The sequence below is a fragment of the Oncorhynchus mykiss genome, chromosome 19 (assembly GCF_013265735.2).
Source record: "Oncorhynchus mykiss isolate Arlee chromosome 19, USDA_OmykA_1.1, whole genome shotgun sequence".
NCBI classification, from domain to species: domain Eukaryota; kingdom Metazoa; phylum Chordata; class Actinopteri; order Salmoniformes; family Salmonidae; genus Oncorhynchus; species Oncorhynchus mykiss.
The window spans coordinates 37,179,918-37,204,927 of NC_048583.1; the positions used below are offsets into that span (position 1 = coordinate 37,179,918).

General features: G+C 44.4%; 1 protein-coding gene across 5 annotated transcripts in view; it reads right to left on the minus strand.

Moving 5' to 3' along the window:
• The window catches only part of cdin1 (CDAN1 interacting nuclease 1), a 76,689-nt gene that overhangs the window by 13,148 nt on the left and 38,531 nt on the right, over positions 1 to 25,010 (minus strand). For all 5 annotated transcript variants that reach the window (XM_036954734.1, XM_036954730.1, XM_036954732.1 and 2 more), the window contains 2 exons: positions 24,172 to 24,237; positions 23,620 to 23,725 (listed from right to left, as the gene is read on the minus strand). In XM_036954734.1, coding sequence (XP_036810629.1) covers positions 23,620 to 23,725; positions 24,172 to 24,237 — 172 coding nt within the window. The remainder of the gene's footprint in view (positions 1 to 23,619; positions 23,726 to 24,171; positions 24,238 to 25,010) is intronic.

The following is a 25,010-nucleotide window of genomic DNA, read 5'->3' on the forward strand; positions in this document are numbered from 1 at the left end:
GGAAGCACAGCCGAGAGCTGCCAGGTGACACAAGCCTACCAGACAAGCTAAACTCATTCTATGCTCGCTTCGAGGCAAATAACACTGAAACATGCATGAGAGCACCATCTGTTCTGTAAGACTGTGTGATCACGCTCTCCGTAGCTGATGTGAGTAAGCCCTTTAAAACAGGTCAACACTCAAGGCCGCAGGGCTAGACGGATTACCAGGACGTGTACTGCGGGCATGCGTAGACCAACTGGCAAGTGTCTTCACTGACATTTTCAACCTCTCCCTGTCCGAGTCTGTAATACCAACGTGTTTTAAGCAGACCACCATAGTCCCTGTGTCCAAGAACACTAAGGTAACCTGCCTAAATGACTGCCGACCCGTAGCACTCACGTCTGTAGCCATGAAGTACCTTGAAAGGCTGGTCATGGCTCACATCAACACCATCAACCCAGAAACCATAGACCAGCTCCAATTTGCATATCGCCCCAACAGATCCACAGAAGATACAATCTCCATTGCACTCCACACTGCCCTTTCTCACCTGGACAAAACAAACACCTACGCGAGAATGCTATTCATTGACTACAGCTCAGCGTTCAACACCATAGTGCCCTCAAAGCTCATCAATAGGCTAAGGACCCTTGGACTAAACACCTCACTCTGCAACTGGATCCTGGACTTCCTGACGGGTCACCCCCAGGTGGTAAGGGTAGGTAACAACACATCCGCCACGCTGATCATCAAAACCCTCAGGGGTGTGTGCTCAGTCCCCTCCTCTACTCCCTGTTCACTCATGACTGCATGGCCAGGCACGACTCCAACACCATCATTAAATTGTCTGATGACACAACAGTGGTAGGCCTGATCACCGACAATTATGAAACAGCCTATAGGGAGGTCAGAGACCTGGCCGTGTGGTGCCAGGACAACAACCTCTCCCTCAACATGATCAAGACAAAGGAGATGATTGTGGACTACAGGAAAAATAGGACCGAGCATGCCCCCATTCTCATCGACGTGGCCGCAGTGGAGCAGGTTGAGAGCTTCAAGTTCCTTGGTGTTCACATCACCAACAAACTAACATGATCCAAGCGCACTAAGACAGTCATGAAGAGGGCACAACAAAACCCATTTCCCCTCAGGAGACTGAAAGATTTGGCATGGGTCCTCAGATCCTCCAGCTGCACCATCACTGCCTGGTATAGCAACTGCTCTGCCTCCGACCGCAAGGCATTACAGAGGGTAGTGAGTACGGCCCAGTACATCATTGGGGCCAAGCTTTCTGCCATCTAGGACCTCTAAACCAGGCGGTGTCAGAGGAAAGCCCTAACATTTTTGTCAAAGACTCCAGCCACCGTAGTCAGACTTTTCTCTCTGCTACCACACGGCAAGCGGTACCGGAGCCCCAAGTCTAGGTCCAAGAGGCTTCTAAAACAGCTTCTACCCCCAAGCCATAAGACTCCTGAACATCTAGTCAAATGGCTACCCAGACTATTTGCTGTGTGCCCCCCTCTCTTTACGCCACTGCTACTCTCGGTTGTCATCTATGCATCATCACTTTAATAACTCTATCTACATACTACCTCATATAACCTACATTGACTATGTATCGGTATCCCCTGTATATAGTCTCGCTATTGTTATTTCACTGCTGCTCTTTAATTCATTGTTCCTTTTATCTCTTTTTCTTATCTGTATTTTTTGAAACTGCATTGTTGGTTAGGGGCTCGTAAGTAAGCATTTCACTGTATGGTCTACAATTGTTGTATTCGGCGCATGTGACTAATAAAATGTTATTTGATTTAAAGGACACCAATAATAAGAAGAGACTTTCTTGGGCCAAAAAACACGAGCAATGGACATTAGACCAGAGGTAATCTGTCCTTAGGTCTGATGAGTCCAAATTTGAGATTTTTGGTTCCAACCGCCGTTTCTTTGTGAGACGCAGAGTAGGTGAACAGATGATCTCTGCATGTGTCTTTCCAACTGTGAAGCATTGAGGAGGTGGTGTGATGGTGCTTTGCTGGTGACACCGTGATTTATTTAGAATTCAAGGCACACTTAACCAGCATGGCTACCACAGCATTCTGCAGCAATACGTTATCCCATCTGGTTTGCACTTAGTGGGACTATCATTTGTTTTTCAACAGGACAATGACCCAACACACCTCCAGGCTGTGTAAGGGTTATTTGACCAAGAAGGAGAGTGATGGAGTGCTGCATCAGATGATCTGGCCTCCACAATCACCCGACCTCAATCAAATTGAGATGTTTTGGGATGAGTTGGACCGCAGAGTGAAGGAAAAGCAGCCAACAACTGTTCAGCATATGTGGGAACTCCTTCAAGACTGTTGGAAAAGCATTCCAGGTGAAGCTGGTTGAGAGAACGCCAAGAGTGTGCAAAGCTGTCATCAAGGCAAAGGGTGGCTACTTTGAAGAATCTCAAATATAAAATATATTTTGTTTTGTTGAACACTTTTTTGGTTACTACATGATTCCATATGTGTTATTTCATAGTTTTGATGTCTTCACTATTATTCTACAATGTAGAAAATAGTAAAAATAAAGAAAAACCCTTCAAATGAGTAGCTGTGTCCAAACTTTTGACTGGTACTGTACATTATATATATATATATATATATATATATATATATATATATATATATATATATATATATATATATATATATATATATATTTAAATCAAGAAATGTCAGAACGAATCCAATAAAAAATAAAGAAAAGCTATGTTTTCATTGTGTTCAGACAAGGCCTATTAAGCTCCAAAACTAAACACTGGCCCTTGTGCTAATTGTGAGATGTATACAGTCCCCCCTCGGCTCTTTAATGAATCCCCATGTCTCTAAATCCTGCTCAGAGACAGGAAGTGTCCTGGTGTGCTGGGGGGGATGCAGACGACAGTGTCAGGGGGATACACGTTCCTTTAACCAGTTACTGTGAACTCCCAGAAGCCCCGGCTAATAATTACCATCAGTCTCTGGGGAAGCCCAGTCAAAGGGCGTCCATTTTGTGTCCGCACTGCACCGGCACGGCACCAGGCCCAGGCCCTAATCCTGCCCTTAACCCTGCCTGCTAATGTGTTTTCAATTTGGGATGAGCCCGCTCTACAGCCACGGCCCTAATCAACAACAGTTTGGACTGTAACCCAATCTGGCCCTGCTGGGGCAGCCAGGGCACGCTGTGTGGGGTGCAAGGAGTATATACAAGTGTGTTTCAGAGGGTGTACAGGTTGTGTGTGTCTGAGGTCAAATGACTGTGTGCAAACTTGCATGTGTGTGTGTCCTCTACCTCCCACTAATCTGCAGAGATAAACATCCAGCACACACACATAGCCTCCATGGTCTAGCTCTGGTCTGGTCTCAGAAGGCCTGACCTGACCTTATGCTGCTGATAGGCTTGTAGCACACTTTAGGAACTCAAAGACAAATCACACACATGGAATGGATCTATCCGACTCAGCCTCACCACGCCACTCACTCAGCTTACTCAGTTTGCTTTGGACGTTTGCATTTCCTGCCGGTGAAACAATATGCACAATACACAGAGCTTAAGCCCTCTGTCAGAGCATGATCAAGGTAAGCGTGACACATATTCAATCCCCCTATACTGCTTTAATGAAGGCTGAATCAATAGCAGGGCATACAGGGAGGTGTGAATGTTTGTTGTCTGGAGGCCCCGAGGCCTTTCCATCTTAGAGAAGGCCAACCCAAATTTAGAGTGCAGCCCTCCTAGAGTCTCCCTGGGAGAAACCAGGCCTGGCTTTTGTCCAAGTCAGCACCTTTGGAAGTGCACAGTCGCGTTACCACTACTAAATCAACATGTCAGCACTCAGCCATCTGAACTTCTCTTTCCAGCCCATATTGCTTCCAGCTACACACCTAATGAGCTGGTGCTGCGAACAAGCCCCTTTCTACGACAAAAAAAGAGGAGATAGAGAGAAAATAAAAAGTTGACTTTCTCTTTGACTGTTACCTTGACAGATGTAGACTAGAGTGGTATCATCCATCCACTGCTTGACAGTAAGCTTTGGAACGTGGTCTAGTCTGGAGTTAGCGGTTAGTATGGCGGCTCTGTGCAGAATCTGGGGCAAGCTCGGGTTGGGGTGCCTGGGTATTTAGAGCGGACGATGCAGGAATAAATGTCCACAGAAAGTGGTCTGCTTACTCAGCACTTTGTTTACATTCCTGTAAGGTACTTGTAGCCCCAGGGAGAGGAGGCCAAGAAGGCTACACGTCGCTGGGTCTCTCCAGCGGCAGCACCTGGGCATGCGGTCGGCACACGCACGCACACACACACACACAACACAAAAAGTACTCCGATATCAGTGGCTTAGCTAAATCAACTATTTACCTTGAATGATAACGTGATCCATATTATCTACAGTAACAAAAGTTGAAATATTACAAAGACGACATATTCCTAGAGAGTACATAACTTCATTTCACTGAAGAAGAAAAGTAATAACGCAACATGTAAAGTGTTGGTCCGAAGTTTCATGAGCTGAGATAAAAGATCCCAGAAAATGTCCATACACACAAAAAGCTGATTTCTCTAAACTGTCGTGCACACATTTGTTTACATTCCTGTTAGTGAGCATTTCTACTTTGCCAAGATAATCCATCCACCTGACAGGTGTGGCATATCAATAAACTGATTAAACAGCATGATCATTACAATAAAAAGGCCTAAAATGTGCAGTTTTGTTACACAACACAATGCCACAGATGTCTCAAGTTTTGAGTCCTGACTGCAGGAATGTACACCAGAGCTGTTGCCAGAAAAGTGGTTGTTCATTTCTCTACCATAAGCCGCCTCCAACGTCCTTTTAGAAAATGTAGCAGTACCTCCAACCGGCCACACAACCGCAGACTACATGTACGGAGTCATATGGGCGAGCGGCTTGCTGATGACAACATTGTGAACAGAGTGCCCAATGGTGGTGGTGGGGTTATGGTATGGCAGGCATAAACTAGATAACAAACACAATTGCATTTTATCAATGGCAATTTGAATGCACAGAGATACTGTGACAACACCCTGAGGCCCATTTATTTTAAGGTATCTGTGACTAACATATGTATATCTGTATTCCCAGTCATGTGAAATCCATAGATTAGGACCTAATGAATGTATTCTAACTGACTGATTTCCTTATACATATGAACTGTAACTTGGTTAAATCTTTCATGTTGCGTTTATAGTTTTGTTCAGTATAAACACATATATGTTCATGTCCACTTTGTAACAGGATGGTGGTCACTCCATGTGGTTTAACCGTGAGCCAGTTGGATTTGAGGTCATCAGTAGAGCAAGGAACTGCCAGGGACAATACCATATGATATTATCACCATACTTCGGTACCAATACATTGAATTTCTCACGATTGTATATGTATTAAGGTATGATACTGTGATTTTTACTACGATTTGATATTCTAAACATGTTGCTCACCATATGTCTTCAGCAGAGGGACAAGAGAAAACACGCTTTGAATGGTCATTTAAACAAGTCTCGAAAACAAATTTGCCCCCTATTTAAAAAGCAGATGGAGAACAAGCTATGAAGGAAAAATACTGGCGTTTTGGTGCAGGTACAGCAAACTAGCACAAAAATAATATTGCGATACTGTCAAAACACTACATCATCAAAAATAATATCTCGATAAGATCGACTTTACCCTATCACTTGTCATCAGTAGTGGTCATCAGTAGGCCTCCCAAAATGCAACACTATCCCAGAAGAGAGAGCAGGCCTGGGACTAGTCCAAGCACAACTTTCCATTAGCGATGGGCTACATGGGATACCGCCAGTGTTTTCTCTGATGATCTGGGGTGCAAATCAAATTTCATTGTAGTTTTAAACAATTTGCTAAGAAAACAAAACAAAGATCCCTGCTCAAGCCACTCCTGGGGTTTCTGTCTGTGCATCAGTGAGTGTGTGTGTGCGTCTGTCAGTGTGTATGTGTGTGGGGATTTGCCCTTTTTATTACTCCCAGGCCTGTGTCCCTTCAAAGTGCCACAGAGAGAGAGAGAGAGAGAGAGAGAGAGAGAGAGAGAGAGAGAGAGAGAGAGAGAGAGAGAGAGAGAGAGAGAGAGAGAGAGAGAGAGAGAGAGAGAGAGAGAGAGAGAGAGAGAGAGAGGATAGAAGAGATAGGAGAGAAGAGAGAGGGGAAAGGAGAGAAAGACTACTCGACCTGGACCCAGCGAAACTAATTAGGCGAGGGATCAGGCTGGAAGTTAAACACACCACTATATGTAATGAAAGAACGGGAGAGAGAAAGAGGGGGGGACATCCAGGGGTCAGGCAGACGCCAAAACAGTGGTCCTCGGGCAATCTGGTATTGATTTTCACTGGTTTGGGGATGAAGGGGGACAGGTGGAGGGCAGTGGAGAGTCTAGCGAGTTGTCAACCTGAGAGTTTAACCCCTTTTGGAAAGAAGGAAAAACAAACAGGGGGATCTCCGGGGATGAGAGCGTTGATCTGTCATAGCGATGATACCGCAAAGCAACCCCCCCCCCCCCCCCCCCACACACACACACACATAACGCACACAAAGGAGGGGGGCTAGTAGAGAACAGCAGTACATTCCCTGACAGGAAGAATAGAAAGCTCTCTGGCTAAGACCTGGCAACCCAAGCCTGCTGACAGTGGTGCATGTGTGGAAAGTCCCCCATTTCTATGTCAAAAAGAATAACATACCAATTCAGACCAACAAGCAGTGGAATGGGCCAAAGTTGTCATCTTGAGGAAGTATCTACAGATATAGAGCTAAATACAGGCCTTGCATTGGAGCAGTGTTTAGACATTGACATATGTTGACGATAACTTACTAGCTGGAGCAAATGACAATTGTCAGTCCTGAGACAAAGATATTGCATCCTACATACTGCTCGGTGGTCACTGTATGCTATCACACACAGACCCACACCCATCTCCCTCCTCCGTCTGTCTCTCACCCTGTGAAGGCCACTGCCCTCGAATGGCTTCTCTCTCATGTCCCTAAACACTGGAGCCCCTTTGACTTTTCCCTTCAAATTGCCTCATCGGTCTGTCAGGATGCCAAAGGGGACTCCATTAGGCCAAACTATCCCCCCCCCCCCCTCCCCTCCACTGGCCACAACGCGTGGTAGAGGCTGTCCACATCAAATTAGAGTGGCCCCTATTGTCCCCATTACCGCTTGGAACGGCGCCATCATGACGGATGCTACGGGGTCCCTCACTTGTCACTAGTTGTCAGACGGACGGGTAGTTTGAATACACAAGGCTGACAGGTAATCTTAATGTCTTCAATTAGCCCAATTAAGCCTGTCATAAACAATTCAATAAGTGCTCAACCAACACAGATAAACGCAGAGCAGCACGTGCAAGTGTGTGTGTGCGCCACACACACACACACACAGATCTGGGTGGTATTAATGACAAGCTTAATGCGTATATCAGCGAGAGAGAGAGGACTAACGGTTAGCTTGTCTTTTGTCTCCCTGCCAGTGTGTCTGTGTGCCCTATCCTTTTCCTGGTTCAGCTGTGCACTGCTGGCTCTGCTGGCTCCTACCTGGTCACTTCAAATTGTACCATCTCCTTTCATTAGCACATAGCCGGGTGAGAATCTGAAGGGTCGTGACAACATTCATTTAAGAGGAGTGGGAGCAGATTGCCTGAAGCAGGTGCTATGAGGGAGATAAAACAAAAGCGGTGTGTGTGTGTGTGTGTGTGTGTCGTGCGCTTGTGTATGCACAAGGGAGGCTTTTCTCATGGTCTTCACATACTGGGATTTCCTTAGCTGAGCTAAATGAGTAATGACAAAAAGGTGTTTTGTGAAAATAGTGGGGAAGAGAGAGAAACCTGCCCAGTGCACACTTGGAGCATTTACGAGGCTCTGGCGAAATCTAAATATTGTTTCTAGCATGACTAACCAGGCCAACACCTTTAGCCGTAGAGGACGTGCGATAGCTGACCCTGTTCATTTGGCCTGTCCTTCCTCCAGTACAGTATCTTATCACGACAACGTCAACACCATGTTATTCCCTTCCAACTGTTTATCATTTATTTGCACTCTGTATCAAGTCTTTCCTATCTGTCACGTGATGTGTGGGGCACATTTAGTGAAGTGAGCAACAACGTTAGGTTTAGGACAATCAGCAGAGCCCACACAGTCCCAAGGTAAGGCCAACCTCACAATCTGAACAAGAAATCTGCAAAGACTGTGGTGAAGAAATGCACAAGAAACGGAAAATTCCTATATATTCCTTATACTCGTTAAAGGATGACTTTAATCGGCGTATAATTAAACAGGGCTAAAAATACAGTATTAGTACTGGAGAATAAGAACTAAGCTCAACCCAAAAAATACAGTATTAGTACTGGAGAATAAGAACTAAGCTCAACCCAAAAAATACAGTATTAGTACTGGAGAATAAGAACTAAGCTCAACCCAAAAAATACAGTATTAGTACTGGAGAATAAGAACTAAGCTCAACCCAAAAAATACAGTATTAGTACTGGAGAATAAGAACTAAGCTCAACCCAAAAAATACAGTATTAGTACTGGAGAATAAGAACTAAGCTCAACCCAAAAAATACAGTATTAGTACTGGAGAATAAGAACTAAGCTCAACCCAAAACGGGAAAATGAAAGCACCAAAGCAGGTGAATGTATGATGAATAAACGTCTTTCCTTTCTTTAAGATCAGTGATGGACGTCCGTCTCAACCTTACTGACCCCTCACCTCCAGTGACGGCTGGAACGGCAGCACAAACAGAGAGGAGAGAGAGAGAGAGAGAGAGAGAGAGAGAGAGAGAGAGAGAGGGAGAGAAGAGGACCCGTCACCAGGAAGTTGTAATAGGAAATTGCTCTTGGCAACTATTTGTTCAAGAGCACCAGAATTATTTTTTTATGGCAACACAGTGAGCCCCCATTGGAAAACAGGGCAGGTCCCCCTAATGAGTAATCTATTTCAAAGCAGTCGTGTCTGGGCATGACAGTTTACTGAGAGGCTTGAAGAACTGGTAATTACCAGTGTTACGGGGCAATTAATGCATATTACACTGCGCCACTCATGGATGCGACTGTCAGCTCCCCAATAAAAATGAGCACTCTTCAGCTAAAGGGTGACATTAATTGGGCCTTTAATGACTATGCACAGGAACCAAGCCAAAGAGGAACAAAACAGGGGACTCGCTCTGACTTCAGGAGCGGGGTGGAAATTGGACAAAAAAATGAGATTAATTGCTGTTTAGAGAAAAAAAAAATAGGAGGGGAAGAGGGGGAGAAAAGGTTGGAATTATAGGGTGCGGAGTGCAGCGGCTGGTCGTGGAGATGACAATTCAATTCATTATTTTATATCTTCTGTACATTAAGGAGGAGGAGGAGGACGCTGTAGGCTCATTTAGTGCTTTGTGCGTCTTGGGTTTGGTCTGTGGTGAAGGGCAAGAACCGGCAATAAAGACATGAATATGGGTATCTCTGCTTTTAGAATCCTGCAGACACTATAGCAAAGATGGTGCACGTTCCCAGAACCTGTACGGAAATGATCCAGAAAAAACATGGAATAACAGGAAAAGGAGACCACGGGGTTGGAATCTTTCTTAGATCTTGTCTGAATAAATAGATCAGGTGTGACCAGAGATATCAATGGCATTCTGAGTGAACCAAGGTGATGAGCGTATATCCCAAAAGCATCAGTTATCTTCTCCTCAATATAGGCCTACTGTATAGCCCTAAAGTGTGTCTTTCCACTTAAAGCAGGCCATAAAAACATGAACCAAGCCTTTCCTCAAAAGTAAATCTACCAAATTCTGGGCCCCCTCTCGAGAAACGTTTGTTTAGAAAGAGATCAAGCACACACACACACCACATTAACTAAATTAACGTGGTTGAAGCTTTGCACGTATTGTACACCACCTGAATATGCAAGCCTCCAAATCACCAAAATATCAGCATTCAAAACATGCAGTCATTTGCATGCATTTTAGATGTTGTATTTCCTTGCCATTTAAATATGCGGCTAGAAATAGTGTGGCTCTGCCTCTCGCGCTGTCAGGCTGCACACTCACACTGTCATTGGGCCTGATAGAAGTTCCCTGCATCAAAGGGGCTCGGAGCTGGAGAGGAGAATGAGCAAATATTTGAATTGCAAAAACACATCATCTTCCGAAAGGGAGGAAATTCAAGACAACTTCCCAGAGTTAAAGACCTACATTTCCCCCCAGCCAACAAGCGAACCCTCAGCAAACTGGAGGAAAAAAAAGAGCAGGGAACAAGATATCCAGAAGATATTCAGCATAAGAACCCTCCTCGATAATTTAGCATATCCACATTTGTGTAAATGGGATGTGACACATTTTAGAGGGGCTTGAGGAGAGAATATAATGTGAGTAGAGAACCATAAAACATTTTTAAGCTGCCCTTGTATTGAACGGAAATCCACCGTATAAATCCAGGGGTTCTCAAACTACTGGACACGGTTTTGATTAGACTGAATAATTACTTAAGGCATCTTCTGAAGGGAGAGAGTGAGCAGAGCAGCACCATAACACGTTGGCTACAAAGACATTTTCCACAAAACCAACAAAGCCATTACCTTCTGCCTGGAGTACCATTCTCTAAAGCACTCAATACAGCTATTTCAAAACCTTTTAAAATCACTAAAAGTACCAAAAAAAATACAATCACACTCCAGGACAGTCTTTGACAGCTTTACGACTTCTGCAGCAGTTGTGGAAAATAAAAGTGCAATAAATAACTTTCATGACAAATCAATATTACGAATCATAGCATATTTGAAAGTATGATTTCCTAAATCGACGCCAGAGTAAATACAACATTTAAGCCAAAAGTTACAAGTCTGGCCATGAACGACACTAACAGCAATAAACACCCATCTTGAGACGAGTGGGGGAAAATACCCCTGCTAAGAGAAAATACTGTTCTACAGAGTTTAGGAATAACATTATTTATCATTGGGTACAAAATTATCGTTTGCATTTAAATAGTGGAAAATCTGAACATCTCAAACATGTCAAAAAGCAAATATCTATATGGGATAGCCTCCAGCTTTGGAGCCTTGGGGAAATAAAGTGTGGGAAAAGCATCAGAATTTACAATTATGTCACATATCTGATAAATAAATGCATTAGATGTAGCTTGTTGTGAGGTATGAAGGATTAAGGTAATATTGGTCCACATCTGACAGGCCATTGTAGGGTGGGATAAATAGGCTATGGATCAGCCCAGTCTTTTAAATCCAACTAAACAAACAGGGCCTTCTCATGTTCAAATCACTCTTAATCACCCATTTAAAATACACAAGTCAACCGATAACCACATGTTCCTTTAAGTGATCACTACTTGTATGTCTTAAAACAGGCTGTTTGCGTAAACTCCACATTGCGCCACCCTCCCAACCCAACCCTCCGCCCTCGTGTCAAGCAGACTGTCTACATGTAGACAACCTGGAGACAGGCCTGAACAGAAATCAAACCTGGATGATGGATAGCTTTAGTGCACAGCGACCTCTGTCACAGGGGGCTTGCCCTAAATCAATGGGAGTGATAAGGCCCTGCTCCTACAATGGTCACCATGGTATGTTCAGCATCAGGCCTTATCTGTGGAAGTCTGACTAATAACTCAAGACAAGCCACGACAAAACCACTAAACCCACGTTGTCAAACACAATTTACAATGTATATTCCCCCTCCTCTTGTGCTGTTAAAACAGTAATTATGAGAGCCAAAGCGATACGGGCCGTTGTGTAGTTAAAGACTGAGCCGAGCCCGCTGGAGGGCATAGCAGGGAGCGCTCCCTCCGTGTTTAGCTATGGTGTGGAGAGAGACCAGGGGTGATGTGGTGGCGAGCCAGCCAGGAGACTGACACGGACTTAGGACCGAGCCCTGAGGGACATTGTTGGTCCCCCTCCAGTCCTGTCAGAGCAGTGTGGGAAGGGTGATACATGCAGGGAAGAGTTGGAGGTTGAAGTTGAGAAGAGGGCCGACAGGAAATAGCAGCATACACTTGGAGAAGATTACAGCACTGAGCATGTTAAGACCTTTCAGTAGTTTTCCATTTGCTTGGCGTGTGTGTGTGTATATAAGAAATAGTGTGTGTGTGTGAGGAGGAGGGGCGAGAGTATAACTTTCCACGCAGTGGCATCAAAATGGGGAGGGAGACCAAACATGACATCAAACGATGCAATTAGCTGACCCCTTTCTGCCGGAGTCAACGGTTTAAAAAGCCCCGCTTCAAAAACGTTGATTAAAATATGTTTGCTTTCTCATTCAAAATGACATTTGACAAGGTTAGTCATATTTCAACTAACTACAAAAACATTCTTGTGGCCATGACAATTTTTCCCCCATCACTTTGCAAGGCTGCAGGTAACCCCGGGGCGAGTTTCCCATGAACTCTGCGCTACAATAGAAAAACGGGCGAGAAAATAAGAGCTGCTTAAAAGTTTTACACCAGCGTGTTTAGTTTCACCCAGGCAGCTGAGGCAAAATGTTTTGCGATCATTATTCAGAGAATGTTTCCCCTATTCTAATTCAAACCACAACGATTACTCAAAACGGAGCTGGTAGTCTTTTCTCTGACCGCGACACCCTGCTTAGTGGGGACTCAGGAGGCTGTGGACTGTCAGCAACTCAGAGGATAGAGTTCCCCAAGCTGCTAAACCCCCTCAATGCCAAATTAGGAGAGGTGTAGTGGACTGCTCTTTCCTATGCCAATGCAATCAAGAAACCTATTTTTCAAATGTGATTCAAATTAACAGTACAAGACAGTAAGAATTGAATAATACTCTCTGTGAAGTCAATGTTGTCATGGTTGACCTAAGGTTTGTTCTTCTTAACGAGATTATGACATTTTTTGTCGACCCACACAGAAGGAAGAAAGTATTGAGCCGGTGAACTAAAAGCTAAACTATAAGTTTCTGAAACATGACAAAACTACAGTATGATAAAGCTCACATTGACTGAGTGAGTGGGAGTTGCTGCTGGGATCAGAAATGGACGGGCCCAACTCTGTCTGAAGTCGATTGTTTTCACATTCATTCCAGTCTGAGGAGAAGAGAACGTGAACGGCCGGGCTGGACAGCGAGCCAGCCTTGGCTTAGCCGCAGCTGTGCTCAAATTGAAGTGGCACTTTTGATCAGAGTCCTTTCACCAGACAACTCTATTCTGCCCCCTCATTTCTAACCTCCCTGACACAGACGGCCATAATAAAAACAAGACTGGTCACCTTCAAGCATACAGCCGTCATTGAAGAGACAGACCCTGGGTTTAACATGGACCAAGATTCGCAAGCCTACACGCCAGCTGATAGAGATATCCCTCAAAATGAGAAATGGATTTCTTTGACGTCTCCGCGGCCGCCATTCAAAGGGAGTGGCTCAAAGCCCCAAACTCGGACAGAGTTTGTGTTTCACTTGTTTAAAAAAAATATGTCTGCCTGTTCTCGGGCATCAGTCCAACGGACTGGGATATCTGCCTTGTCCGTTTCAACCTCCCGCACCTGATGAAACATTACAGTGGATCATACCATTCCGTTAACCCTTTCAAGCCCCGGCCACAAAGGTCTGCACTCTGGGCCTCATTTACGGCCCACAAAAAAATAAAGAACATTACCAGGACATATCTGTAGTCAAGGACTTCTGGTTGGAGGGACCCATTTATCATAGGAGATGTAGATTAGTGCCCGACTGCCTTTCACCTAATGGTTTATATAATGTGCGAGGCTTTCGAAGAGGCTAATCTGTTGACCTGATAGATATTGTACATTAGCCCTCCAGAATTGATGAGTGAAATCAGAATGTCAAAGCTTGGACGCTAGCTCCTCATGTGTCTTTGATTAACACGCCACTCCCACCGATGGCTACGAGGGCAGAGATGTTAAAACTATCAGGCAATCAGGCCGGCGAGAGACGTGAAACTCAAACCAGAGACGGGAGAGGAGAGTGCTGGGGGGAAACTTGGTTTTGCTGAATCTCTTCAGCAAATGCCAAGCCAGCGTAGAAATAAAGACAAGTACTAACGTGTATTACATGGGTATATCTATTTATGACAGCCCTGTTAATATCATTATTGAGAAATAGTACAGTGATATAACACAACCGCTTTTTATCCGTTTCTGAATACATTGCGTTATGGTACATCCATCAAACAATGTCAGGGTTACCGTTGGATGTAGAACTGGTCTTACCTAATACATTACATCTACATTTTGGATTTCCTTTTGTACACTTTAGATGTATTACTCAAGTGCAGATAAGCTAAAAGAGCCGAAAAACTGCTCATCTTAACTGTATATCGATTCATTTTTTGAAAAGCTTTACATTTGAACACCATTCTGATTAAAGGATACTAAACAATGGAGACAATATAACATGAACTTAAAAAAAAATGAAATGCATTTATTCTCCTGACATTGTTGATTAGGTTGGAAATAAGGAGCGACTGGTGTTTGGTGACATTTATTTTCTCAGAGTTTCGTTTATAACCCTCCTATTAGTCAGAGTGGCTTCGTAGCGAAGGCTGCTCGCTAATTGTGATTTATTCAAGAAGACCTCTCGGCAACCATGGGTTCCGTAAAAAAAAAAAACACGAGAAAAAACAACAACTTTTAGTTGACCCCGCGTCGCCCTTTGAGTCTCAAAAGACTCTTTTCGGGTACAAATCAGCCAAGGACCTTCATGTGTGTGACTCTCTGAGGTCAGTACACACAGAGGTCAAACTGTAACAGAAAAGAGATCTAGGAAAACATCACAGGCTGAATTATTACACACTGTAGTGTGTGGGCGGACACGGCAGAGTGGTACGTACCACATTGTTCCACTTTGTACTAAATTTGTTCCAGATTAGGAAAAGAAATCTTCAGCAGCGTAATTTATCTGGTCCTTGATTATAACGTCAAGATGTGTAACTGAGGAAATGTACGGCACGGGTGCCCAGAAAACCCAGAGGGGGGGTGAAGGGAAATACACAGCAGAAAAAGTACAGGGTCAACCCTGCAAGGTACAGTGGGTCTAGAAACAGGAAGCAGTTATGTTGCTTACCTATAAAGAACTAATCACCAGCTCACAGCACCACACCACACTATGAGTGATGGGTCTAGGAAGACCATGAGTGACAACTGTGTTAGAGAGTTGCTATTTTAAAACAAACAAAAAAGGAAAAACATCTATGTTCTCTAGATTATCACATTTATTCAACACATGGATTTTTGGGGGGACTCAAACTAATGTAAATATTTGCATTTAGTGGTCTGTCCTTATCAGATTAATATATAAATATAAGACCAAAAATGAATATATCAACAAATTATGTGAAAATGAAGATTAACTTAACCATTACCCCTTTATTACCATACTTTATACTGTAAAATCAGACTTACATGCAAGTGGCTATTAGTATCAAAAATACCAGGGGGAAACGTAATCCTCCACAAAAAGCTGTTAAACACTTGAAATGTCTTGAAGCTAGCACAACCAGAACTAAAATATGCATTCCTCTTCTCTCCATTTCAACCGGAGAGAGAGAGAAAGAGAAGGGGGGGGGACACCTCTCCCTCTACACCTAATGCAATTCCTCAAATGTCACGGGAATGTTGCTAGATAGAAAAACAAAAGCCCAGATTGTTTCCGTTCAATTGGGCATATTTTAGCTGTAAAGCCATGCCGGAGAACGTGGAGCAGGCAGGGTATGGATCCCCTTCTTTCCGCCTCCATTTCCTCTTGACAGCCATGAGGCTCATGGTCCAGTGCTCTCCTTAGCCCTCTTTGTACAATAGAGGGATATAGCTGATGACTTATGGGCCTTTTCTGCCCTCCTCTGCACCCGTAGCCCCACAATTAAGCCGTTTCAAAGTTTCTGACTTTGGGCTGCTATTAAAGCCCACTGTGGAGCCACATAAAATAAAACACTTACAGGGGTTTTATCTGAGGGCCCTTAGAAATACATTACATTATAACAACCCTCTCCTAACAGTATGTGTGTGTATATAAAAATGTATTCAAGCCACCCTTGCCGTTCCCTACAATGGCTTGAGTCAGCATGCTAGAATAGCACAGCCTTCATATGACAACACCCAGCCCACACAGCCATAATTATCCTACTATCTTCAGCCATCTCTTTGTAGCTTTCTATACATGCAGACATTTCCGACAGCAACGTGTGCAATGTGTGTGTGCACTGGCCTGTGTGTGGTGTGATATACAGTGGATTGAGTGGTCGTTCTGCTCGGCGTGCACACACCATTTTTCACAAGGAAATCTTTGTGTCAGGAAAATAACAGTGCACGTCTCCCGTCACGTCGGTTCTAACACGACCGGGCCCCAATGTCTTTGGGGGGGGTCAGGGGCCCGCGTTTGCTCAAAACCATTCCAGCCATCAGAATTCTCCTGTATAATTGGGTTTTTACAAAAAGCCATTCTAATCCAGGCCCACTCCTCTCTGTGCGGCGCCCCCTAGACAGGATCTCACAGGGATGACAAATGCTGCTGACTTCTGCCTGGAATGAAACCCGAAAGGTCAACCATAGAAGGAGAAGAAAAATACTTTTTTGTTGTTGTTAAATAACACGCATGGCTCTACAAGTCTTGATGACAGAAATCTTGAAGGCTGACAAAAAAATGTTAGTTCATTTTCAGAGAGAGAGAAGTTCCGCAACCAAACAGAAATCTGTTGGTGAGGCATGAGGCTCGTTGCTCATGTTGCCTCTTCCATTTACTGAAGGCTTTCCTTTCCGTCTTAAACTAACTGTCACACGGCAAGGCTGGGGATATCCCCCTAACGCTGGGGTGACTCTTTGTGTCCCGCTTCTCGTTTCTACACACCGCCCGCCGTGTCAAAGCCACTCGCAGCCGCCCTCAACGTTAAACGACAAATTTGGATAATGCGCAGGCAGGCAGAGACAAACCCAGTCAAATAAATAGGTGACATGGAGGCTTAACGTCGAGCGGTTAAATCCCGAGGCTGCTGGAGACCTGAAGTGTTGAGGATTACACATCAGACGCCTTAAACAATGCACCCAAATGTGCGTCCTTAAAAGCATGAAATCCTTAAAGCATCAAGCCTACTTGTCATTTGCCATTAGTATTTCGGAGTTGCTCGTGTTATACAGGAGTCGATGTAGCTTTCCAGCTCGGTGTGATGTGTTACAGCTGTGGCCCGAAAGACTCTCTCTGGAAGCCCCGGGGGACCTCCATTGTGGACTTGTTTTTCTAGCTGTGGTATATTCTCCAAGAGGATGTTGTAACAAAGGAAACAATCAAATGGAGCACGTTCCAACTCCACATGGGGTATCCACAACATTATGAATGGGAGGATAAGACGATGTCGGGAGGACTACGGACATTTCTCATGAAAAGCTGATGTCAACACTTTCACAGTGAATGGGTCAAATAAACTCATCCACACCTGGACTTTGTATAAAAACATTGTCCGTAAAGAAGTAACACAATCACTTCAGTATGTCCTCTTAACGTAGGACTATCGTCGCTGAAAATTACAGGAGTCCTTCTCAGAAAGGAACCACTACACTGTGTATCAACATCACTATCGCCAGTCTTGGAATGGCCCAACGGTGCCTATTGTCCTCTTTGCACATGTTTCTCGTGGCGAGGTGAGGTGGCGAGGTGCGGTGTGGCACGACACAGGTCTTGTCCCTGTCACACTGGCACCCCAGAGGCACGGGGCCCTGTTCCTGAGGACGGCCCTGTAATGTCTGGCCTCATCGGATCAGCGCTGGCTGCGGCCCCCACTCACAGGTGACAACCTCTATCTGCTCTGGCTCTATGATGGCCCCGCTTTGCTTCTGCCACTGGGCCAAAAGTACACTCCCATTTACCCATAAACTGCCTACACACACACACACACACACAACATCGTGCACAATACACAGCATTACACACATGTACACACCTACGCGGTACACTGTGTATTGTACACACAAATGCACAAAGGATACTCTCCTAACCAAACATACCTTATCCTGTATCTCATAGTGTCCAACCATAACACTTTCCTATAGAGACAGATACATAATCAACTGAACGCAACAAGGCTTGTCCACAAGAGAGCAAGTCATTACAATTTATTAATTAGACATTCCTGGCCTTGCTGCTTAAGGATGTACCACAAAATGATGGACATATCCATTAAAAATGAACACATTATAGCAATTTCTTACATTCAAATTTTAATTTGATGTCAGGGCTATCAGATTGACCATGCTAAGACTATAACAGAATTATCATGCAATTTCTGCTGTAAAAACAGTAGCACACAGTTGTGTCTGAAATAATTGGAAAAAGTTCTGAAATTAATCAAGATGTCCGATTGCAGCTGTGTCAACTCATATAAAATCTAACATAAAACAGCTCTCTATCTGTTCGTTAGTCAAGGTGTCACAGAGCAGATTTACCAGATTCTGTTCATTTATGGGGGAAAGATCTGTCATTCACAGTGAAAGCAAATCTAAGAAGCAGTAGATCTGTTCTGTGTGTGATATTTCTATGCTTTCCATTTTTAAGTTTCATTTTTGATCTTTTACTTTCGGTTTTGTACACCAGCTTCAAAACAGCTGCAAATACTATATTTGTGGTTATGGAAAATATATTTCTCAGTGGTTTAGATGGTACAATGACTCTACACTATACTTGCTTGTTTTGTCGATTAAATTGAAATTAGGTGAACTATTAGAATTTTAGCAACCAGGAAACGGTGGAGACATTTCTGCATAGTGGATCTTTAAGAATGAGCATTGACATGTGCTTTGAAAATGTGGAAACTATGCGTTATCTGTAGACAATATCATAATATGAAACAGTTTCACATCATTAGAACAAAGAGGGAGGAAGAAGATACTACTGGGAGAGAGTGCGTTTCATTTACGTCAACAACAGGCAAGTGGTCAACGGGATGATGTATATGGCAAACCCAAAAGTCTTCACCCCAGTTTCATAGGAGGGAGAAATGAGCCATATTGTCCCATTATAATGCCATAAATCAGTTTTTTGTGGAAGTCTGACAGCTTCTTATCAGATGTAACCTTTTCAAGCCTCCATTAGGAGCGCTAACATTTTCAACTCTGACACATTTGCAGTTTACGAATTGCACAGCTGATTAACTTTGGGTAGAAGCGAGAGAGTGGGCCGGCGATCACGCTCATTTCCACAAAGGCCGTTCATCGTCCTGTATGGTGTGGTGGTGGGGGTGGGGGTGGGGGGGGTGAAGCCGGAATCTAATTATTTAGTTCTACACTTGCCCTTTTAATCTGTACCAATATCATATCACAATGACTGGAAAAGGCTTTTGTTGTGGAAAATGAGATTTTGGGGGTTTGTTTAGGCGATGCATTATCATTTAGAGATAAAGTGAGATGTGTTGGTAAAACCGAGGCTACATTATGATTTACTTGAGTGTCTGGGAAATGATTGAAAAATGTGAACTTGGCGATCAAGATTTCACTGTGGTCATTAAACAGACAGGCGTAAAGAATAATTGGACAACAAGCGTCAGATAGATGGAGGGAGAACGGGTATCAGCACTTTGTATCCCCCTGTCAGAAATGCTGCTTTTAAGTAACACCAATGGCCAGATCAGAGGAGAGATTCTGGCATCCCAGACGGACATTCACCCCTCAGCCCAGTCCCCTGTCCCCTCTCAAAGACACGATACACACATCATTCAGAAGAGACCCAACAAGATGGCCTAAATCAATGAGTCAAACAAAACCATTACAACCCGTATCGTATAGCATTGTAAATCATGACAGACCGCCAGAGCACATTCAGATACACAAACAAAGGCTAATTGCCAACCAACGTCTGCATAATAAATGACTATACATCTAGAACAAACACATCCCCACCACCCAGCATTTATTAGGAAACCTTTGCCAACAATTGATTTACATTATCATGGAGGAACGACGGGGGCAGTTCCTTAGGAAACCCACTTCTCCTAAAACACACAGGAGGCTCATTATTTGTGTAATATTCAATGGCAGGTGAATAATTTTTATGCAACTCTGGATAGTTGGGGGAGATTGATAACTCAATTATTTGCCCATTCAGTAGGCTGCCTCTGTCTCTCTCTCTGCCTGGCTCGGAGTCTGGAACGCCAGCAGCAAAAGATTGATGGGTAGAGGAGACCAATGGCTGCCGTGGCAATGCCGTACCATCTCATCCAGGCACTGGGCCTGAACACGCCAGTCTCTTCCTCCGTTCGTCTCGCGGAGCCTCATAGCGAGGCTCAGCGTCATTACCCTTCACTCCGCTGAAGAGGGGTTTATTATGAGGTTAGTGTGTTGGCAAGACTATTGTTTGGATGATGAATGCTGTTGGTGAGGGCTTTGGAGGGAAAATTAGTTATGTTGTGTTTTCGTTTCGAGGAAATACACAGCCGGTGCTCCCTTTTTAAGGCTGGAGGGCAAACAAAGAACAATTAAAGCGAGCCCTGTGTGCTGAAGTTCGGTTAAAAAGCAGGGAGGGAAATACATGAAAAAATAAGCAAATCACTGGAAACGTCAGTCAGGAGTAGTGAAGTCATTCCACAATGTGGCGGTGGTATTACAAGGTCATGTAGAAGGGAAACCAAAGGGCTGGGACTGCCTCCACTGGAACCGGTCTTTGAAGAATGGGTGAATGAAGGAATGGACAAACACAAAGGCCCTCAGCCCTCCAGGACCCGTCACATGAAATGATACTGCTAATGAGAAGAGAAGGGAGGATGATGTCACCCCATCATTCTCTCTCCCTCCCTCGCTCCCCTTCTCTTGTTCGCTCTCTCGCTCTCTGGCTTGACATGGTTGTGACTGCAAACAATGCAGTGACCCAAAATTCATTGCCTTCCTCCCTTCGACACACACACACTAAGTGCAGGGGCAGCTCATGCCTCTCAGACTCTGCCATGCAGGCCTAACAACACGAGGGAACGCATTCAAAATGTCAGCAGTAAATGTCAATTAAAAATTACAAGGGTGCTGGGAAAGGTGGGGTCTGAAGAAACTGACATGTTTTTTGACACGGCAGCGTTTATCTGACCAGGCTGTTGGCTGACATGATGGGATCTACACTGTCAGTTCCTTAACGCACCCCGACAAGGCCACTGCACTGAATACCAATGAAGACAGGAATGGACAGATATCTTAGGTTCTTAGGCTTAGAGATGCCATCTTCCAATCAGTTTATCTGTTTTGTATTCCATAACTCTAGTTTAATACCAAGAGCTTCTGTTGAAGCAGGTAGACGTTCCACAACCGGCCGTGATTGGGAGTCCCATAGGGCGACGCACAATTGGCCCAGGGTTTGGCCGGGGTAGGCCGTCATTGTAAATAAGAATTTGTTCTTAACTGACTTGCCTAGTTAAATAAAGGTTAAATAAAAAATAAAAAGATGGGTAAGTACTATTGTCCTCTCAATATAACAACAACAGACTACATGTACTTTGGGCTGGGCACAGAGGCGAAGTCTCAGTCGTCTGCTGTTATTGCTGCCGTGTCGTGCTGCCTGTGGTACTAATCATAGGACCTAATAGGAATAAAAGACCCGTCTCTCAAACTTTGACTCGTATATCATGTCAGATTTGATCGACTGAGACAGTTTTCATTCAACTGTTTTCTCATTAAAACGCCATTCATCCCCTCATGGTCTCGGAATGTTCTGGAACCCAGGCCAAAACTTTTTTTTCTGGTCAACAACTTTCTTAAAGGGGCTTTAATGAGGCCCACTAAAAATGGCAGCCATCAAAGATGGTCCTTCGAGTGTCACACTCCAGTGACATTGGGTTCTTGGGGTCGCCAACATTATCAAATGCCACAGAGCTCAGAACATTTCTATCCCCCCTGCCTTTGGGAAGCATGCCATTTCCAAATAAAACTATATTAGACTGAGAAAATAAAACACATTGTTGATTATGACCTTGGCATCCTGCTGGTCGCTTTCATTTCACTGCTCAGTATATTGTTGAATCATCCTCCCTGGAAGGCAGATGTTTGGTTAGATGGCATCTGTTAAGTCAATCAGGAAGTCATTTGTCTATACACATGCTTAACGCTCTCCTGCTGTAAAACTATTCCACCTCAGTTTCCTAATTTACCTTTTAATATAAATATCGGTAATATCATCAAAAGAATCCAAGTAGTTATATTTGTGACATACGAGACTGACAAATTGCTGTCAATTATAACTGTCATTATCACACTGCTGGAAAACAGATTAAATCATATTACTTCGCCATAATGACCTTTTAGACAAAGTGACAACTATCAGTTAACCAAACAAATTAAGGCTGTTCTCTCTGCTGCAGCCTCTCCACACAGCCTGGCTCTGCCTGGTCTCTGGACACAGCATGGGGTGGCTGGAACCTTCCGGCACTGGCCGCCATATCACTGTGTGTCAGCGGGCCGTCACAGCTGAGTGGGGCCAGGGTTGGGGCTGTAGTGGCCAAGTTGTGAGGAGGGGGGTAGGAGCGCTGGGTGTGACCTTTCAGGCTTGGTGCATTTGGAAGCCATGGTCGAGGCAAGGAGAGATAGGCCACGCGCGAGCGCTTTCCCCCCTCAATTATATTCCGCCATGCCCTGACACAAAACACACTTGGGTTGTTGTGTCGGTCACTTGGTTACTAAACCTGTAAGATGGGGTCTCCATGGCGCGTGGCACTATGGAAGCAGTCAACACGGTGAGTGAGTAAGAGAAGCCCTACTGGCCAGGCAGGCGGGCGGTCTGGGTGCTCAGAGGGACGATATGGGTTTATTTGAGCCACAACGGTGTGAATGATGCTCTGGTACACATCATAGATAATTTCACCAGTACAACCCAAGGACTACGGATTTCTACTTGAGCACTATTTGTAAATTTGCTGACCAGATGAAAAAAATACTTATCTTCTGAGAAAGCAGAATTCACAAACGGCTGTTTTACAGCCCCTCATTCCTCACTTCCCCTCCACTGTCGCTACAGTTTGTTTTAAAACTAAACTTCGTTAACTCCTCGAGGGAGACGCCGTGGGCCTGGCTTCCCTCTCTGAGACTCCCTGGCAGATGCCTGGAGTGTGAGTACTACTCGGAGACAATGACAAGAGGTCCTGTGTTGTATGCAAGGGCCTCTACACGAGGCCGGCAGCACGCCTCCGTTCCTCCCCGGGGTGGGACTCTCCAGCCCCCCTCCCTCATTCCTGTCCAGGGGTTCTCATGACAACAGAGTCGAGGGGATTAATCACCCTTCCGTTTCACCGCGTTTCCCTTCAAACAATGTGTTGTGTAGTCTGGAAAACAATCCAGCCCCAGAGACGTTTCTTAATGGAAGTGACTCGTGTTGTAATTTAGTCCTACTACACGTACGTCCATGCAGTGACCCTCTTCGGGAGGAAGTGGGTAATGTTACACGGTGGGGATGTTTGGAGTGGATATGACCTGCATTTGAAGGAAGTTGTTCTACACACAGCTATATGACCTAGGCGTGACCTACCTTCAACAGACAAAAAAAAAAGGTGGGAGCGGCTAATGATGTGAAAAGGGGTTTGATTGGAAGATGTTAGAAAGTGTACTGCAAGCGTAGTATACTGCAGGTTTGGGTGATTTTGCCATGCAGTGTGGAAATCAACGAGAAGACGTACCTGTTCCAGTAGCTCCAGAACTGCTCGTTCAGGTAGGTGCGATGGCTGTGGTCGTCCCCAAACGAGGCCTTGCTCTCAATCCAGTGGACAATATGGCCTTCCACAGCTGAAACAAGAAAACACAAAAAGGTGATAGATCTGTGCATTTACTCTGGTCTAACCCTGCCTTTACATTCAGGCCTAAGATGTTTTCCAAATGAGAACAGTCCTTTAGAATGTCTATCCACCCACTATAAAAAAAAAAACACAAGTGGATTGTTTAAACTATAATCATATTATAGTCAGCTCTAATCAGCCAGTATAATCAAGCAAGCAATAGAACTAACATTTGGATGAGGACATGTGACATTTTCTTGCTAAATAGACCTTGAAGCTTTTCAGTGACATCAACTAGAATGGAAGGGGAATGTGTATTGTTATTACAAAGGCTTGACACTTGTAATCATATCCAAAAGAGCTGTAAAGGCTAGCTATTTTAGCTAACTGACCATAGCAGTTACAAGTGAAAATGAAATAACACCGCTGACATTTATCGTGTAAATAAATACGTACCGATTGGCACCTCCAGAATAATGTCAGGCGTCTTGTCATAACCTTTGGTTCGCAGTTGGTTTTCATCTGCAGAAATCACAGTAATTTTAGCATTTTGACATTTCCCCATATTATAGTCCTTGAAAGACCTAAAGAAAAGCTGACACTTATTTGGTGACAGCATGTAGTGATACAGTGCAACATTCATAATGTTGTATCCACTCAAAAGCATTGGCTTGGTTTCTATCTTCTCTAGATTGACCTTTCAGAAATCCAGTAGGTCTTTCACACCAACCAGCATAGTTTATCCAAGATGCCTTTCTTTACCACCGCAGCACACTGATAACAAAAGCTCAGTGTTGGAAAAGCACCAAGACACAGCCGAGGACAGCAGAAAACAGTGAAACCATTAGCTACATCTGACACTTGTACTGCCACTGCACAAAATGTATAAAGCCTGGTAGTTACTCCACTCTCCACAGCTCTACTAGCAGCAGCAGTAGATGGGATGGTGGAGGTATAAAGCCTGGTAGTTACTCCACTCTCCACAGCTCCACTAGCAGCAGCAGTAGATGGGATGGCGGAGGTATAAAGCCTGGTAGTTACTCCACTCTCCACAGCTCTACTAGCAGCAGCAGCAGTAGATGGGATGGTGGAGGTATAAAGCCTGGTAGTTACTCCACTCTCCACAGCTCCACTAGCAGCAGCAGCAGTAGATGGGATGGCGGAGGTATAAAGCCTGGTAGTTACTCCACTCTCCACAGCTCCACTAGCAGCAGCAGTAGATGGGATGGTGGAGGTATAAAGCCTGGTAGTTACTCCACTCTCCACAGCTCCACTAGCAGCAGCAGTAGATGGGA